Below are 19,935 nucleotides of genomic sequence, written 5' to 3'. Positions count from 1 at the left end.
GAAGAGCGAACGGAAATTGTTGTTGTAAATCGAGAGTGAAAATGAGAAAGAAAAAAAGGGGGGGGATAGTTGAAGTGGGATAGGATTGGAACGTGAGGACGTGATACACTTGCAGTGATGAGATTTTGGTGTCGTGAAAGGGGGAGGGTGTACAGTTTCTGGATGGAAATCGTCGGAATAATCGATGTCTGAGTGTGTGACCTACGATTGTTTCTCGTGAGTAAGAACAGAAAAAATATAAAAACAAAAAAAATGATGAAAGAAAGAAAATAACGAACGGATTTTTAGAATGGATTTTGTGCGAAATGAAGTTTCATTCGGTTTTCTCGTAGGCGGTCGCTTGTGCGAGAGAGGATCACCTACGTCTTTCGTCGTGATGACGAAGCAAAAAAATAAATAAATAAATAAATAAAATAGCGTTATCATGGTACGAAGAAAATTCTGACGGGACAGAAAGAAAGAGAGAGTGAAAGAGAGAGAGAGAGACGCGAAAAATATACGAAAACGAAAAAAAAAAAAAGAAGTTACGAAATCTGTACGACAGTTTGTGCCACTCTATGTCGTGTACATAAAGGAACGGAATGCTTAGGGAGAGAATGGTGTGTGCTTGTGTGCGAGACGCGCGTGTATGTATCAGGCGAAGTGTGGTAGGGAAAAAAGAGAAAGATTTACATACAAATATGTGATGTGTATATACATACATATATATATACATATATATATATAGATATATACATATGGAAATATTAAAATATATTTGTAAATTCTGTTATCTGAATGCATTATAAATATTTTAACCTCCTGTAATGAAATATTTAATAAAAAACGTTACCAACCAAATCGTTCGCAATTACCGAGGGGGCACGTTTAACGCTAGGTTTACAGAACGCGTTATTTTGATGCATTTCGAATGCCTTCTAATTTCGAGATTATCTATGTTGTATATCTATTGCTATGGATACGCGTCGATTTGACGCGATCGTAAATTTAATATTAAATAAAATAAGCTTTTTTTTTTTAAAGGAAATGTACGGTTTCGTTGACGCGTGTCCGTGGAGATAGGTATAGAAGAAATGTCAGTAAATCTAGTGTTAATGTTTGAATTACGTTTAATTAGATTAAAAGTACATGTTTCCTTAAAGCAATAGCAAGCAAAATATGTAAATTAACGTGCTTCCTATATAAAGATTGAAAGACTTTTATAATACTTTACTAATTGAAAATTCCAATTGTGTTCTAGATATGCGATGAATTAATGTAACTTCGGCATCTGTTTATTTGTATAATATGTAAATTTGCATTGGTAAAATGAATATTGAAATATAATATTTTGTTTCTCGAAAGATATATATTCAGTGGGAATTCGATATGTTGTTATTCAGGGGTTGTATTTAGTATTTGTGTGTTAAGGGGAGATGAATAAAAGGGTTGAAACTTATGAGCAGACGTTTGATGCATCTACCGAATCATTCGATAGCCGACTTTATCAAACTATGTATTATAGTACAAACAAATTTATATTACAATTAAGTGTTTATTGTTTATCGTTATTAAGGTTTGAAATGTTGGAAAATTCTAGTTCACAGGAATGTCTTATTGTAAAATTTTCCGTACCATGGAATTTCTTATGTGATATCAAAATTTATTTCTAATTATCCACAAGAAAATTAATCATGATATTATTATTCAATTTTTTAGAGAGAGACAGAGATGGAGAGAGATTCACAGATAGAAAATTGTTATGTACAAATATTAGGAATAAACCTTTTTAGGAGTTGAAAATTCTATTAATTTTTAATATTAAAAGTAAAGTGAATAAAACAAATTTGATTATTTCGTTTCATATAACTCAGATTTTAAAGTCTCACATTTCGAATGTCTCAATGCTTTTAGTTGACTGTTTACCAAATTTTTCACCGACACTCTGTGTTTACATAATTTGTGGTGGTGTATTGTGTAAATCAATTCGATAACCAATTGAAATTCCAATTTCATCTCTTATGTAATAATAGAATATTCGTTAAATTTTTCACCAGTGTAATAATTATGAAATTTCGTTAATAAGTATTACCGAATCGAGTATTGTGAGTCCAATCGATCCACAAGACTTCCGTTATGTAAGAGTGTGCATGTACGGCACAATGTAAGCAACACAGATACCGCATTATGGTTCCATATGGAAAACATTCTTACTGTCGAGCTAAGGGCATCTTATACAAGAATTCGTCGCGCAAAAACATGCTATTGAAATTTAAAAAAATGCAGAAGTAGCTTTCGATAAACATTCTTAGCAAAACATTAATTTTTTTTTTTCATAAGGAAATATGTAAATTTAATGTAATCCGTGCTTCGAATTTTGTTTTTATAACGAGTAATGATTTAGCTACTAACGCAATTTGTTTCAGCCGTAATGGCACTTAATGGATATACGTTATCGGCATTTGTACGGATGTGGTGTGGTATTCGAGGAAATTCGTCAAGTTATAGTCACACGGGATCCTGATTACATCGTGGTACTCAAGATGATGCTAATTACACGGCTGAAATGCAATACGGCGTGTTCGCATTGTGTTCCTAATAGTTTTTCTTTTATATTAACGTAAAGACCATGCGGAAAGGTAACTAAATTTTTCTTATTCATCGGTTACGAAATACAAAATTAATACGATTATTATTACCGTACATCCTTAAACTATTAGTTTCAGATCATATTAGGTGTATCCTTGGTTCGTGATAGGAAATGGAACATTAATCGCTGCAATTGAAGTGGAACAAACGATCGAACTATATACCATTAGGGTCTGGAACCGTTCCATACTTCACCGAAGTGAAACTAATAACGTGGTTGCTATTTTTTTTTTTTTTTTAGACAACATGCTGTGTGTTGCTTTTTTACAAATATTTGTAAGTGACCGAAACGAGCAATTACCACTTAGGAAGAAAATAATCAAGTTTATTGTGCAATAGATATTTCGACTTCAAAATAATAGGATACAACATATACTGGGTGTCCCACCAAACGTGAACACCTTAAATGTCTCACCTGCTTTTGATTTGCAGAGAATTTATTTTAACGAATGCTTAAAGTGATGTCTCTATCGCAGTTATTTTCTTATGTAAGTCTACTCTTTTATATTTGGGGATTTTTCGTACTTAAGTTGACACGAAGATCATATTATCTAGATCATTGGATTGGTCTTGGCTAAACTATTATTTGATGATGATAAAAACATGTAGTCCCATTTAAAAAAAAACATCGATGACCTTGAAATTTAGAAAAATATGACCTTTAGAAAACTTTCTGCTGATCGTAGTATTTGCGGTATTTGCTTCGTTCTAACCAAATAATACTTTCGTCTCACACTTTTTTGTATCTTCAAAAAACAAGCGAGATACTGAAGGTGCTCACGATATGTGGGACACCCTGTATACACATGTCTATTTCATTCTCATAATTTCGAAATAACGATTCAAGGCTCTGGTCGTTAAGGGTTGAACATTGAAATTTCAGCATCCTCAGATGATATCGATTCCGCACGCGAACGGAAGCTTATGTCGTACCGAATACATAATGTACGTAAGAAAAAAAGACCTAATTGAACACGTGCCCAAGAGCCGAACATACATATGTACCAGGCCGCCTTGCGTTGCGAGCCTAATCAGAAGGCAAGATATCGCAGCTTCTCTATTTTCGAATTCCCAAGCGTGCGATAACACCAGAATTATTCGGCAGAAGTTCCGAAACATCCTTCTGCTATTATGCCGCACCGGCGACTACATTATCGACAAACTTCAGGCATCAAATATTCCGAAACCCGTAAGCCTAACTTCAGTACGAACACAGATGGGCAAACTCATTATCTAGATACAAAGTTTCGGATAACGAATAAAAGATAAAAGAAGTATTTCGTCAGTTTTAATCGTTTAAACGTGGAAATTTCCATTTTTATAATAAAATAATACTTCATTTCTCGAACAATTATTTAATCACATTAACTGTTTAAAGCTCAGAACGACACCCTTAGATACTGCTGCTTATCACTGTCTATCATTCGATTAAGATTCTGCCCAACTCTGAGTACGAAGCATCTCGCGCGAATTCAAAGCTTGTCCCCTCACTTTAAACAGTACATACTCGACACTCTCCTATAGGACCCAAACACACATAAAAACACGTACACACAACGGTACATCGTGAACAGCCGTGTATCGCGTCGCGATAACGGCTACACACAGGAAGACGGAAGTCGCCAGAAAATCTCTCGGTTCATTCTCTCTCTGGATTCCGTGACGGTTGGACGCGTTTCGAAAAGCCACGACCAAAAAAAAAAAATACGAAACTCATTCCATATCACACCTCTCCAACTCCATTCATTCTTTTTGCGGTCCTTTCCGCGGGTTCATCCGTGCCGCGCGCAGCGCCCTTCCGTCAAGGTTCGCCGCGAGGCAGGCCAAAGGGTATCGCGAAACAAGGGGGGGGGGTTCACTCGTAGAGAGAATCGTTCCTCTCCCCGTGTGTGTGTCCGTTGTCGTCTGTCCTGTCGTGTGCGGTTGTGAGTTAAGCACCCACCGCCGCGAGGAGTCGCCGTTTTCACGCAGCGGGGTCGATCGAATCCGCGAGAGAACGCGCATTGTCGTACAACGAGGAGAAGTGAACTGGGTGGTGGGTTGGGGAGGGGGAACGGAGGAGATAAGAGCAGGCCACAACGAGACGGAGCGAGAGGGTTCGTCGAGCGAGCCGGTTGTACCGTTGACGGTGGCGCCGCCTGGTTCGGATAAGCCTGACGAAACGGGCCGTTAACGGGGTGGGGGTTGTTAGTGTGTTCCATGAGGGGTGCTCCACCACGACGCGGCTGCGCGATTGCGTCGCGGCGGATGCGGTAGGGTGGCAAAACGGTGGTGATTCCGGAACGCGCGTCGGCACTGGTCGAACCGTACATGCGTGCGAGAGAGAGAGAGACAGAGAGAAGAAGCTAGACAGACCGTGCGTGCGAGAGAGAAAGAACGAACGAGTTGACACAGGAGGGAGGGAGGCGGAACGGGAGAAGGAGGGGACGGCCTGAAAAGCTCGGGGCCAGGCTGGCTTCGATCGCTCAATATTCATCCCTCCGCCGGACGAGTGCGCCCGAGAACAGCAACGGCTCCAGACGAGGGCACCGTATCACAACCCTTCCTTCCTTCTTTCGCGTCGTCCTCGGCCCGCGCCACTGTTCCTTCGGGAGACCAGCGAGATCGCACGGAGGCGGGAGAGGTGGCGCATTAGGAGTTCGAGTAAAGGGGATCCCGGGACTAGCCGACGACGGTTTTGCTCGCGGTGGTATCATCACGCGGGGGGACTAGAGAGGAGAGATAGAGAGTTTGCTGGTGCCGTGTAACGGCGGACAGAAAACATACTAATCATATTGCAGCTAATTCGACGAGTATAAGAACAACGGGAACCCGGAATAATGGAGGGCAAGAAAGTCGAGCAGTATTACAGTCCGCCGCCGAAGCTGGGCAAATGGGAGGGCTTCAGGATCTTTCTGTGGAACTCCGAGACGGGACAGTTCCTCGGGCGTACAGGCGCTAGTTGGGGTAAGTGGTGTTCTTCGTATTTTTTAACGTACAGTGAAATCGAATTATGTCCCTGTGGACGTTCCGTGCCCCCTCCACCCCCTCGGTTTCCCATTGGGTTCGTTCGTTCAGGATACAGAGTCCTGTTCAAATCTTTTTGGGAGTTTCCTTTGGGATGGGTAGCCAATTGTAAAGAGCACGAAGGATCGATTCGGGGACATCTTCGTAGATTGGGTAAAGGATCGTTGGATGATATATAGGTTCGTAGCTTCACGAGAGGTTTCTTTTTTTTTTTTTTTTTTTTTTAATAGGCATCGCGAACAATTATCAGGGTGGCATAATTGGTGGCAGCCGAGGTTCACTCGATTGACATTTCATCGTGACGCTCCCGTTCCTGACGTAAAGTGTCGCAATGTACGCGCGCACTGCAGCTCACCAGCGATGCCATATACATGTAAAGATCTTCCGTGCTGCATTCTAATACGCGAAGGCGTTCTGGGTTCCCGGTTAAATCGATTTCTCTCGTCTAACGTCGATGCTACCGCTACGGGGGTGGGTGGGAGGGCTGTCGTTGGACTTGCATTTCTTCGCAGGTTATCGAGGCTGAACGTTTCGTGACTCGCAGGAAAATTCGTACGAAAAATCTCACGAAAATTCATACGAATTGCTCTGTAGTCACAATCGGTCTTTACGTTAAAACTCTGTCGGGCGAGTGGAAAAGGATACGGTCGAAGTGGAAGTGTCCCCGTTTTATCAGACGTTACGCGTATCCTGCCTCGATAATGTCTGCCTTCTCGATTCCACTCGTAGCATCCTTCTTCTGCCCGCGGGGAATTTCAAGGTTCCAAATTGGTCCCTTCGAAAGAATCACCGAGGGGCGGCAACCCTCGCGAATTCCATTGCCCTATTTTTCTCTGTTGGGGACGCTCGTGGAGGGGAATCGACCGAGGAATTGACCCTATCCTTTATGTCTGAATCCTTAATTTTTGCACGATTTGATTCACGTCTATGGTCGTATTTTCTAGTCGAACGTGGTGGCCTGAATGTAATCGTCTCGCGTTGGAACGATCCCGCTTGGGCTATCGAACGGAGGAGACTCGCTAGATGGCGGTGTAGTTTTAAAAATAGAGTTCAATTACTACAATTTCGAGGAGATATTCAACTTTGTCGAAGCAACTTTTTCAATTATAACGTTCTAGATGTCCGTGATTTCTGCTGTTTAGTGCGTGTGTGCCACTGTCCAGTGACGTTTACAAACGAATACCCCGCACTGCCCTCCTCCCCCCTCCCCTATCCTGTTATGTAACACAATTGCGGTAAGATTCGGCCGACAAGGATCTGTTATTGCGGGTACACTCGGTGAAATCAATTGCAGCCTGTACAGTGATCATAATTAACATTGCGCCTCTGATATTTTTCGAAGGATTTCACGGAGTTCGTATTCCTTGGAAGACAAATTGACAGAAACTGAGGGTTATCGGATGGGAACTGAATCTTCTGTAGTCGATCTTAGAGCAGAACGTCATGTTAACATCATTCAGCGACACTACAAACCGACGAGGCTCAATGGAATACAATGGAAAATCGCTCACTCCGAAGAATACAACCTAGTATTTCCGTTTATGCTTGAACAGTTCCAATTTCCACGTAGATGCAAGCACGATCTGTAATATGATTGTAGTACAGATCATCTGATTTTTTAAATTTTATTTGAAATTTCACGATCACTGCCTCTCTCATCCATTGGCTCCATTATGATCGAACTTTTGTTCATTCGTCCTTCAAGCTTCGAATCATCAGGGTCTTCGACTTCCTCTGTCAATTGAATTCACACCAAGTAGACACTCGCCACCGTCAACAATCCGTTCTGTGCCTTGCTTGAGCTGATCGTGAATTTCTTGTTCGGTTATCAGTGGTCCAAGCCTAAAAATACTCCTTCCTTTCGTCCGCCTAAATTCTTCCACGATCATACCGAGTAAACATCGTGAAAGAATTCGCTGTTATCGCTTATCGAAGCCGCGATTTCCTGACGTGTGTGCTTCGTAAACTGGTCGACGTCATTTCGTAAACTCGTCGACATCGCACGAGACGTTGGAACCCATTCGATCCGGAGTCGTCGCGTTAGCACGCTTAGAGACGGCTTATACACTCCGGTCGTGTCGGTTCGCATTCCTTGCACGTTCCGCCGCCGTTTTTACCCCTCTTTTTCCAACCCACCCCCTCCATCTGGGGGAGGGTTGATCGATTTCCGCCAAAATCAATAGAATCGGACGGTTCTTGCCGTTCCCGCAGAAATAGCCTGCTCCGATTTCAAGCGGTTCGACTGTTTGCGATTTGATTTCCCGAAACCTCATTATCTCATCGTTGTACACTGACGTGCAAACTTGGCTTTCGCTAGGGAAAAAAGTGGCGTTGGGAAAGGGCCTTAATTCTGCCATTTGAATTCGGAAGTTTTTGAAATTTATGTCTAATTAACATTCGATTTAACTATTAATTTTAGTACCTAGGATAAATTTACCAAGCGGTAGGAGACTTTCATTCTACGCCGCTTTTTCCCCTAGCGGAAGTGAACTTTGCTCGTGGGTGTACACTGACGTGCAAACTCGACTTTCGCTAGGGGAAAAAGTGGCGTGGGGAAAGGGCCTTCTACCATTTGGAAATTTTTGAAATTTATGATAAATTAACATGCGTTTTAACATTTATTTCAATACCTAAAATGAATTTACCTTACTTAAAAATATCCAGGAATATCGAAATCCCGTGTCACGGTACAGGAAAGCATGTTTTGAAAAAGGAATAGTACCATTTAGTAAAATACCCGATGCAAGGTTTCTTCAGGCGTAACACTTCCGGAATAAAATTGGGCGATATGTCTCCGTTAAATCGATTGTCAAAAGTTACTGTCACCGTCATCGAATACTAGTTTATTACCAGCATCTGTTCGAAGAACAGATCCCGTTTTAGACACGGAGATTCTTTCGGTAAACTGAAATATTCACCTTTTCTCTATTTATACGTTTATTGATCCGAAACAGGTAGGTGCACTGGTAGCATAAATAAAAGGGAATTCTCGGATTCTGGGGGTTTAAATAGACATTCTGGTGTTTCTATCTCTCTGAACGTTTAGCTTGAAACTCGACGAAAAGTAGCGCAGTTTCCAACGATAAATGTTCCTTTTCATTTTCGAGTGGCTGTTCGTACACGAAATAGGGTGAACCAGGTCTTGGATTTCCGGTTTGTTTCGACGAGGTTCAGAACAAGACAATTTTTCATTCGAGGTTGTGCTTTGCATTTGCGGTTGCTGTTTTTTTTTTTTTTTTTTTTTTTTTTTTTTTTTTTTTTTTTTTCGAGATATCGATCACACCGTACGCGAAACGCGACGGCGCCGCAAACTCAGAAGCCACCCGCGGTTCTTTGGTGAAGTAGGTCGTTGATATTGTTGCGTCTGCTGTCGATTCTTTGCACACAGGAAATGGCACCCCTTTGTGACGGCTGTCGTCGCCGTTTCTGCTACTTCCCCTCCACACCCCTGTCGAGAATTGGCCGATCGCGGGATCGTAGAAGGAGAAGTTTCACGCGAAGGTTTCGACGCCCTGGAACCGAAACCACGACGAGAAGTTTCGCGTTGGGGCCCGTTTTAAGGTCACCTAAATTCTATAGGTTCGCCTCATATGCATACGAATTGATTTTAAACGAGGACTGCCATTTCGCAAGAATGGCGAACCGTAAGCTTTGAAAACGTTAAGGGAAATCTTAAGGTCTCTCCGTTCGTGTTATTTTAATTATCGTTCATTTTTACGCGGCAATTTTACCCAGTATCGAAGTTAAAACACTGGAATTATCGAACCTGTCTGAATGGTGGACTTCATATTTTTATTGGTCTGTAATTTATCCACTGAAATCATAAGGGTGTACTTTTGTCGAGATTAATTTTAGCTTTTTAATTTATTACGCTGTATTGTATTGTGTGTATTAATATTAGGTCTACTGGAAAGTTCTCTCCGTCTTTGAATTAAAAGAAAATAATACATTTATTATGGAATCCACGAATTACCATCACGTTGGGTAGAAGTCATTAGTAACGATGGAAATTCTATTGTTCAGTAAATATTAATATATGTATTGAAAATGTATTATTTTCATTTAATTCAAAATCGGACTGAATTTTTCAGTAGATTTAATATATTAGGCAATTTAGTTTACTGGTGGATTTAGCGATAATTGTACTTTGTGTTCTGGAAGTTTATAGATTAACTTTCACGTGTGTCGTCCATCTAGTGACAGGTAAATATATGTTGCCTCGATTCGACTTCAACTGCGGCCCAGTTTCATTTAAGGATTAGTAATTTAAATTTCTTGGATAGTGTACAGCGGTTAATACGAGCACGGCACTTCACGTTCGTGTGGTTTTTTAGGTTAGAGATTTTCAGTGGTTTCCGAGAGATTTACAAAATGGAACGATTGTAATAATAATAGTGGTAATGGGTTTGTCGATTAATTAACAGTAACATTGATCAGTTACGGTTCCGTTTCAGTACCACCAGATAAAGGGCGTCGTGTGCACAAGACTCAACAGATTTCAAATCAAAGAGGAGTGCAATTACTGTAATTAGTAGACTGTGGGTGTATTTGCAAATTCCAATTTTCCCATAGATTAACTTTCAAAGGCAAGAATTAAAAATGAAGCGAACCTTTTTAGTAGAGTTAATTGAACATTTTACTTCGTTGCGTTTGAAATTTTACAAATTGAACAAAATTGCTGTCGCAGAAATATTGAATTCCACATTTATGTACAGAAAGCTGTACTTGAATTGTATTTAATCACAATCGATTACGACAGAGTGAGAATGTGATTTTCGACGAGTGATTCGTAAACAAAAGGTTACACTGTTTATTTTCATATACAAATATATGTATAGTTAAATAATCAGTGTACCTTTTATCATCTACCATGGACCCCTGCGGTTTCTCTCCAACATCTTCCGCCATGTTGACAGAAACGAAGTCCAAAATTTAAACTGTAAATTGTGTATTGCACTTGTACATATTGGTACACCTAAATGTAACATAAAATCGTGACAAAAAAAAATATTACTTTCTTAATAACAAAGCATTCACGGAACTGAAAAATCCGATTACAGAGGGGTTAATTCGGAGTTCGTTCAAGGGACGCAGAGCGAAAGGAAGGGGTATGGGAGAGGGTAAAATGGCCGATAGGCAATAGGAGGAAATCTGATATCGTACAAGTCTTCCTCCAACGAGGGTAAGACGTGTAGGGTTGGTTCAGACGAGGCGAGACGTAATCCAGCAGCGCGGATATTTGTCCAATGTAGCGAGCTCCCGCACACTGGGATCAATAACCTACTCTGCTTTTCTCGTACTAGGAGGATAGGTAGTAGCGCACGACACAGCCCCTACGCTCTTCTTTCCGGTCTCGTCTCACCTCCCCTTCACGTCAATCTGTGCTCGTTAGAATAGAAATATCGTGGACACGAGAAAAGGAAATTTATTACATCGAAAATTGTGCAATTATTCGTTTGTCAATTCTCTCCCCTGGTTCCCCAAATTTGTTTTAACTTAAAATAGAAATATCGTGGACACGAAAAAAGGAAATTCATTATATCGAACAATGTGCAATTCGTGCTGTTCAATTTCCCCTTTTGGTTCCCCTCATTTGTTTTTAGTTGGAATAAAAATATTTTGGAGAATGGAAAGAGAATTTATTCCATCGAAAAATATGCAATTCTTCTATTTTCTAATTTATTTTACGTTTGAAAATTGTATCGAATGATTGACTATTTTCTTAATTCGACTGTAATATAGTTTACGATATTTATTGAGAATTTCCACTTTTCTGATTCTTTATAGTTGGTCAAATTTGTTTGTTATAGAATGATTCAGGGTGTAATTTTAACCATAGTGATATCAAAATGGTAATGAATGGACTACGGAAGTTTTTGGAAATTCACGATTTTAGATAGTAATATTGTAAAAATCGAAAAATTTGATATATCTTTATGTCCTGTATTAAGAGCATTGGTATGTTAATAATAGTATCCAAATGATATTAAAATTTATTAAAGACTCTGTTTTACTACGTTTTGCAGATCAAGGGACGCCATGAATCCATAAACGTCCACGGTCTGGTGTACGGCGGTTGTATTACACTATCGTAAACAGTGATTCCGATAACGAATCGTAAATGCATGAACGAACGCATGCGTGTGTGATTCATTTTCATCTGTTTAACACCAACGAAGTATAAATAAGTTGTTCCTTCTGTTGAGTTAACAACTACGAAGAGAATATCCCAGTAGAGAAATGAAAAAAAAAGTGTGGACAATTCATTACAAATGGTTTATTTGTGTAATTACTTGATTACATTTGTCTGTTAAATTTAAAGATTCATCATCACAGGGAAAGTTTGTATACTGGTAAACGAGATTTTGTGTTTTAAAGTAGAGATTAAGCTCTTGGTGTCCCAAGACGATGAGTAGATTTGTTGCCAAATAGTGACAAAAATAGGTACTATGTAATCATTAAATATATAACAGGAGGACACGTGCCTCTAAAATAATTTTCTTAAAGCGCTGAAACTTTTAGATACCTTCCTCCGTGATCCACACTACACGTGTAATTTATTAAACAATTTTTAAACTGTTAGATTTTTGTGGGTGTATCATTTGATACATTTGATAACATGATTTTAACACGGTTCACTGCCACGTTTTTTTTTTTTTAAATGTCTCACGGCGCCAAACAATTTTTTTGCAGAAATATGCTGAGTACATCAATATATTAACCTCTTGAGGGATAGTGGCACGTATGTATACGTTTAGTTTTTCTTTCATTCAAGCATTATTTCGAAGGTGTAATTACATTTTGACTAGGAAATTCCTAAACAAAAAAGAATATTCCACCAATTGATTGTCGTTAATAATTATAAAGATATTTTAATTAAATACGACCGAAGAATAAACAAAAAGATATTCTTTCTGGTCTTAATAAATTCGTCCCTGAAGTGGTTAAATGTTTGACACCATTGAAACTCATTTTCGAAATTTGTTTACAGGCATCTTGATATTATTTCATATTTGTATAAAACTAAACCACTGCCCACGGAAACATATCTGTTGCACACTGTGGTGAACGTGTTAAAAAGACAATCATGTATCGGTATGTGTGGTCTTGAATACCAAGCAAAGCTTCCGACCGATTAATTAATATTTTAGTCGTAGAGCTTCGATACGTGTGTAACGTATGAAAATGCGGTGACAACAAATCGTGCGATTCCTCGAGGACGAATTGTTCGTTTATCACGATCAACGGAGATTCTTATAACAAACGCGTGGCATCGCTTACTCAATACCAATTCAGGCCAATTAGGCCTTGGATCATAATTGCTACGATGTTCTAGGCTTCGGTTGACACGCGTGCAACCCGCGAACGAATTGTTCCGATCGAAACAATTGTTTTGATATGAACATTGAGTGGAAAAATCGTGTTTACGATCCACAGGTTTTCTACGTGTTGCTGCTTGCTTCTTGTATATGAGGATTTACGACAACCAAGAGAGAGATGGTCGAAAACATTGTAAATTAATTTCTGTCTATTCAGCTTTCACTGTGTTACACCTTTTATTCTTATGTCCAATAACTTCTCAGGTGTATGGAAACGTAATGGTCGTTCGGTTTAAGTCGTTGTATCGTGGTTTTATTTCATTCTACCTATGGGGGAATTTCGATTCCTCCTAGAAGAATCGTGGAAGGTTATAGAATATCAGAGAAACTGGTTTAAATGACAGGAAGAATTAATAAAAAATGTTAATTTAGTCCTGAAAACTTTGTATTTAAAGCATTCTGTGTACGTATTTTCATGAGTAGAATATATTCTACTTTTCATTCTTACTTTCATTAAACTCTGTGTAAAAAGCTTTATTAAATTCGATTTCCAAATAATTTTCCGCAAATGTGTTGTGAATCTGATTTAATTCTGTTGAACATCGAAAAGGCACCAAGGATCAGAAACTACGAAACTTTCTTCGTGCTTACAGTGGAAATTTAATGTTCATTAATGTACGTTTCCTTCTGCTGTTTCATGTGGAACAATTACTAACATGCTCCTCATTGTTTGTTACAGCGAAGATTTTGTTATTCTACATTATTTTCTACGCCGTGCTCGCCGGTTTCTTCGGAGCTATGTTGACCGTTTTCTACCAAACGTTAGACCCGAACCAGCCGAAATGGCAGCTGGAGAATTCCTTGATCGGGAGCAACCCTGGCCTCGGGTTCAGGCCCATGCCCCCAGCGAGTAACGTCGAGAGCACCTTGATCTGGTACAAAGCCAGTGACGAGGGTAACTTCTTGCACTGGACGAGGGAGCTGGACAAGTTCCTCGAAGGTGATCGTCTTATCTTTATACTGATTCCAAGGAAATGTTCTGTCGTTTTTTTATTTTGTCAAGTTTCAAAGCTTCTTGTTAGTAAATAACAGTTTTGAGCTTAATATACGGAAAGCCCTCCTACCAATCAGAGCTCGGCTGGCAGACTCGCGCTCTGATTGGTTGGGGTTTTTCGGTAATATCTCGTTAACAAAGCTTCGGATAACATTTTTGCTAAGGAAAAACTTGTTTCAAATCACCTCTCGAGTCTCCCATTTCTGGGTCCTCCAACATTTTTGTTACACCCTGTATATGTATTTACATACGATAAATATATATATATATTTATCGAACGACATACCGATGCGTGTATTAGAATACTAATATTAATCTATAAGCGCGAAAACCTTCTTCGTTCTAACTAGTCAGTTACGTCAGTAGACTGTTAAATCTGGTCAAGGCGAAGCCAGTCTTCGGATCGGAGAGGACAGGTCGCGAAATATATATCGCTCTGACATTGAAAAAAGAAAAATATATATATTAAGTTATAACATTTACATACTTGTTAATCTGTATATATTTAAAATACAGATAGATTGAAAATTCCACTTTCATCAAGTTCTTTGAACGGTAAAAGTAAGATAAAGACGGTCCAAAGAATAAATCTAAAACATTACTTTGTGCGTTGTTTTTATCGAATAAATCTTTTCTCATCAGAGACGAAATATAGAGACTTCCTATAAAATACTATACGTGCTACGAGTAAATATATGTATACTGCTTTAACGAAATTAATTTTGGACTCTGTCCAGAGTACCAGAGGTCTCCCACCAACACAAATGGCGCCCAGAAGAGGATGGTTTGCGACTATGGGAAACCACCGGCGCCCGGCAAGGTCTGCGACGTGGACATGACGATGTGGGGACAGTGCACGAAGGAGAACAAATACGGTTACAATAAATCCGCTCCGTGCATTTTCCTGAAGCTGAACAAGGTATGCGACCTGGTGTCATTAAATAGTCAGCGCGTTTGAGAGTGTAGACATTTCGTTTTTTGGGTGTCTTGTTTGTAGGGATAAACCGAATATCGGTATTTATTTCGGTTTTTAGTAATATATCGATTTCGGTAATATTCGAATCTATCATGTATACTATAGAAAAACCGAAAAAATACCGGTATTTATTTCGGTTTTCGCTAATATAGTTTCGGTATAGTTTTGCTGGCATAATACTGGTATCAAAATCATACCGGTTTTAAGTTTCTCCGGTATTCCTTTTTATTTAAACAGTCTCCGATGACTTTAGGAAACTTTGGTAGACTAAGGTATTTTGTAGACAGTTAGTGATTGAACGTTGCTTGTTTTTCATCGTAGATTTTCGGCTGGAAGCCGGTCTACTACAACGACACGAAGAATCTGCCGTCGACCATGCCTGCTGACCTTCAGGAGCACATCAAGCAAGAGGAGAACGCGAACAGGCTGGACACCGTTTGGGTATCGTGCGCCGGTGAAAATCCAGCCGACGTCGAAAACATGGGGGCGATTCAATACATTCCTCGCCGAGGTTTTCCCGGCTTCTATTTCCCCTTCACAAACACCCCGGGATATCTCAGCCCTCTCGTAGCTGTTTTCTTCGAGAGACCTAAATGTACGTGAGATCTTTACCGCTGATGGTTATGCAAATATAGATCTTCATGTACTAATCACAGACGAATTGGAACCATATAGAAATTTGTCTAGCCTATTCGAGGTAAACTTGGTAACTGTATCGAGTTCTGGATACAGTGAATCATCGACGAGTGTTCGAAGGCGCCTGAGTGTTCAGACATCATTCCCACCACTGGGGGATCCCCCGTGAAACCAGTCAAGTGCCCAATGATGGGGATGACGATGGAACACTTAGGAGCCTTTGAACATTCATCGTTGATTTACTGTAGTCGTCTGTATCTGATCAGAATTCTCAAACCTTGCTTCTCTATGTTCTACCACAGACGAGGTATAGGAGTAAATATTTCATTCAATGTCTTTTTGCGACCTACTTTTCTGGAGGTACGTCACCCCATTTCCATTTTTGTGTCACTACCCACCGCAGATTCACCGTTCTCAAAACGCAGAGGTAAAATCATCGGCTGTTTAAGGTGTTGGTACTACAGTTTAGACCAATTCCCATAAGATGAAAGGTCTGTTCTTATACCTCGCCAGTGGTTCTGCAACATTCACCATATCTAAAGATACCCTAAACTTCTTGCTTCGACCTCTCCTAATGCAAACGGAACTGTGCAGATGGCGTGCTGATCAACATCGAGTGCAAGGCCTGGGCGCACAACATCATCCACGACAGATTCGAGAGGCGCGGCTCGGTGCACTTCGAGCTAATGGTGGACTAAACGGCGTCACCCGGGGCCCTCATCATTTTTGCCAGACCACTACCAACTGCGTCCAAGATATCTGTTGGAGGAGGAAGAAGAAGCAGAAGCAGAAGAAACAGGAGTAAATTTCTTTTTTAATCAATATCTCGCTGGCGGATTCGTGACCACTCCTTCTTTTCTCCGGTCCCTTCATCCGTCGACGGTACCGCCTCCCCCTTTAACCCCAAGCCGCGTTTCTTCTCGTCGTCGTATTTATCGTAGGATCCGTCACGCGTTCACAACACGCTCATTCTCGCTATTCTCATCGTCGTACCGTTGTTCTCTTTCATTCGCGATATCTCTCTCCCTCTCTCTCTCTCTCTCTATATATATATATATAACCGTCGTTTTAATTCATACTCGTGTCGCGCGCTTCTTACGAGACCATAACACCAGGGGGGGTTGGATCGTTCCGCGTAACGGTCGTGCGTTTCATTTCTTCTCTTTCACGGACACAACCACGCATACACACACTAAGGTCAGAGACACGCGAGAACACGAAGACATCATCGATCGACGCTTCCACGAGCAAATGATTTATCACGGGACGATAGATACGGACCAGTGTAAACAAACGAAAGAAAAAAAACATAAAAAAAAAAAAAGAAACGAAATTGGCTATTATACAAGCTGTAGAGACACAGAATGATACGTACCAACGGAGCACGCATACGCGGGTACGTGTCGGGATGCACAAAAACACAGTTCAGCGGAAAAATTCTGCACAAAAATACGAAGAAAAGAAAAAAAATACAGAAGATCGGCGGTAATCCCTTCTTTATATCCCAGGGGGGGGGGGCGAAGGGGAGTGGTCGTACTGTCAGGATCTAAGTATCGTTCGGGGTATCCATTGGAACGCGTAAAGAGGTTTCCCTTTGATCTTTCGCCCCTTTCGCGAGTTTTTCCACCTTTCTTTTCATTTTCTTTTCTGTTCGAACCGTTTCTTCACATCCCATGTATACCCCCTTGTTTTTCTGATTTTCGTTCTTCCCACCACCCACCCCCGTCATTTCCAGCCTCTCGTAGCAGGCTTTTGGGCCTGCGCGTGTGACGTGTTTCGTTTCCTTGATCCTTTGATTTCCCTTCAATTTCCACGAGACCCGTCGGTACTCGTCTAGCTGACGAGAACCGCCTAACGTGTAGGGTACACCGAGGATAAGAATAAAAAGAAACAAAAAAATAATAAAGAAAGCAAACAATCGATAACTCTTAGTTCGTGCCACGTAGAGACGTATTAAACTGAAACAATGGTGAAAAGAAGAAAAAATATTAGTGTCTTTAACGCCCGTCGGTACGGTGCACCCGGCACGGTGGAACTTTTGATTTCGAATTCCAACGAAGAAGCTCTCGGACGCGGCTCTCGGCGAATCTTGATCGAAAGTTCCGCCGTTCTCGGTTGGGAGGAGGGAATGGTCGGAAACGATCGACGATTCTGCCCGATGGAAAAAGTCGAGATTGACGGTTGCGATCGGGCACGCGGGAAAAGTGGGGAATATGGATACACGAGAATGGTCGTCGATCGGGGTTCGGTAGCGATTTCGATGGACCCGCGGCGGCGGAACTTTTCCTTGATAAATCCCCTTGGATTCTGGTAAACCGATCTCGATAACGCGTGAACACCGATATTGCTCCCACGGGCGGAACAGGAATTCTCCGTGTGAAATTGGAAACACCACGAAACGATTGTACATAGAACCTTCGGTTTTTCTTTTTTTCGAAACGATCAAACGGGACACGGCCCGATTTTTTTGATTTTTCACTCGAAGTTCCGCCGGTACGGGGTACGGATCGTGGACGCTGTGTGGAGTATTCGGTGTGCGTGAATTAATGGTGGTAACGTAACGGAGAGGGGGGGGGGGCAGAAAAAAAGAAAAGAAGTAGAGAAATTGATTTGTTTTAGGTAAAATACACTATTCTCCGTTAAGTTTCAAACGAAAAGAAACCAAAAAAATCTCGATACGAAAGTTGTTGCTATTGTTCGCGCTATCGGAATGGAAAAGCAATTTACAGATAGATGAAGAATTCTATATATATATACATGTATAAATATTTTAATTCGCGGTGTTTTTATTTTGTGCGTAAAACAGAATTGCTCAAGTTCGCGACGCCCGGAATAATTCGTGTCGATCAGTTTCACCGGGGGTGTGCGAGATGAATTCCAAGTGAACGCGAATAATATTCGATATTGTTACCGCCATTAGCGTGTGTGTCGGTGAAAGCGCGGGATATTTAAAACGGAAACACCAGCTGCGGAAGACGCCGGGGTTTCGTTGGATTTCGATTTGTCGAGAAACAGCGCGCGGACTGCACGGGGAAAAGTTTAATCAGCCTAGTGATAACCGTACGCAAGAAAAAAAAAAAAATACCGTATGGAATATGTATTTATGATTATATTGTACCGCATGATAGTATCTAGCGCTAGTCCACGCAATCGTATAGTCGATAGGTTGTATCACGCAGTCTGGAGATCAGAGGAATCATGTTCTATATACATATACTATATATGGACCGTTTATTTTGAAAGTGGTGCAAGTCCATTTTCCAATTCCATTTCATTTTATTTTAGTTTACACTAAATTTAGCATAAATTACGTCATTGACCGTTTATTTTGAAAGTGGTGTAAGTCCTTTTTTAAAAAAAATGAGATACGACACGTAATTTATGCTTAATTTAGTGTAAACTAAAATAAAATGAAATGGAATTGGAAAATGGACTTGCACCACTTTCAAAATAAACGGTCCATATATATATATATATGTACGTAATAAGTGACACTTATTCCTCGAACATCGTTCGTTGAATCTGTGAATACTTTCTAATTCGATTTACGCGCGGTTCGAGATACCATTTAAGCAGCGTTCTCTCGAAACTTCTGATACTTTACACAATGTCTCTCGTAAGAATAACTTTTAGTGTCGTTTCTACAGCATTTATTATTCGCTTCGCCATCGATAGTCAGTGGTTCGGGACTTTCCATAAGCGTTGCGCTAAGAAAACGCGTTCTGACACGCCTGCTGTTGTTGTTGTTGTTGTTGTTATTGTTTTTATTTATTCATTGCACGTAAACCTACGAAAGAATCGTATAGAACGTGTTCGCCCGCTGATCTCCTGTCTTTGTGGCTTGTACTTAGAAGAAAAAAAGAAAAAAGAAACAAAACTGGTTGTCCCGAGAGCTTGTTCGTTTTTTCGAAAAGACAGCGTTCGCGACACGGTGGTCGTCGCCCCTTTGCATATCCGGATCCTGTTTGTTTGGGCTCGCGGCTTCCAAACCACGCCTGGACAAAAAAAGAAACACACACACATACACACAAACACAAAACAGCTTCGAAAAGGGGGCTGGCGTTCACGTATTTGATATCAAAAAGAAAAGAGAGAGAAAAAAAAACGAATAGTCGAGGAGAATCGTCCTCCTCCTTGATCGTTGCTCGGATTACGCTTATATACATATATATATATGTCTACATATATATATATGTACGTTCACTACCAAAAAAAAAAAAAAAAAAATCATGACTGCCAAATATGTTCACTACCAAAATACAAATCTGTTACCTGTATTACATATAACGTATAAATGTTTCTTCTCGAACGTTTTT

The 19,935-nt window shown here is 40.4% G+C and overlaps 1 protein-coding gene across 1 annotated transcript; it reads left to right on the top strand.

Moving 5' to 3' along the window:
- Positions 1 to 5,112: 5,112 nt before the first annotated feature.
- On the top strand, positions 5,113 to 18,862 carry LOC107187904 (sodium/potassium-transporting ATPase subunit beta-2). Its single transcript, XM_015576102.1, has 5 exons — positions 5,113 to 5,574; positions 13,693 to 13,953; positions 14,745 to 14,926; positions 15,305 to 15,578; positions 16,214 to 18,862. Exons 1-5 carry the CDS (start codon positions 5,448 to 5,450, stop codon positions 16,315 to 16,317), a joined length of 948 nt encoding a protein of 315 aa, XP_015431588.1. The 5' UTR covers positions 5,113 to 5,447; the 3' UTR covers positions 16,318 to 18,862.
- The last annotated feature ends 1,073 nt before the right edge of the window (positions 18,863 to 19,935 follow it).

The sequence above is a fragment of the Dufourea novaeangliae genome, unplaced genomic scaffold (assembly GCF_001272555.1).
Source record: "Dufourea novaeangliae isolate 0120121106 unplaced genomic scaffold, ASM127255v1 scaffold112, whole genome shotgun sequence".
NCBI lineage: Eukaryota > Metazoa > Arthropoda > Insecta > Hymenoptera > Halictidae > Dufourea > Dufourea novaeangliae.
Note: the sequence above shows the minus strand (reverse complement) of the source record. Positions and strands in the feature narration are given on the sequence as shown.

Coding starts and splice junctions, on each gene's coding strand:
- LOC107187904 (XM_015576102.1), top strand. CDS start 5,448: ATGGAGGGCAAGAAAGTCGAGCAGTATTACAGTCCGCCGCCGAAGCTG. Junction 5,575..13,692: donor GCGTACAGGCGCTAGTTGGG/GTAAGTGGTGTT, acceptor TGTTTGTTACAG/CGAAGATTTTGTTATTCTAC. Junction 13,954..14,744: donor GCTGGACAAGTTCCTCGAAG/GTGATCGTCTTA, acceptor GACTCTGTCCAG/AGTACCAGAGGTCTCCCACC.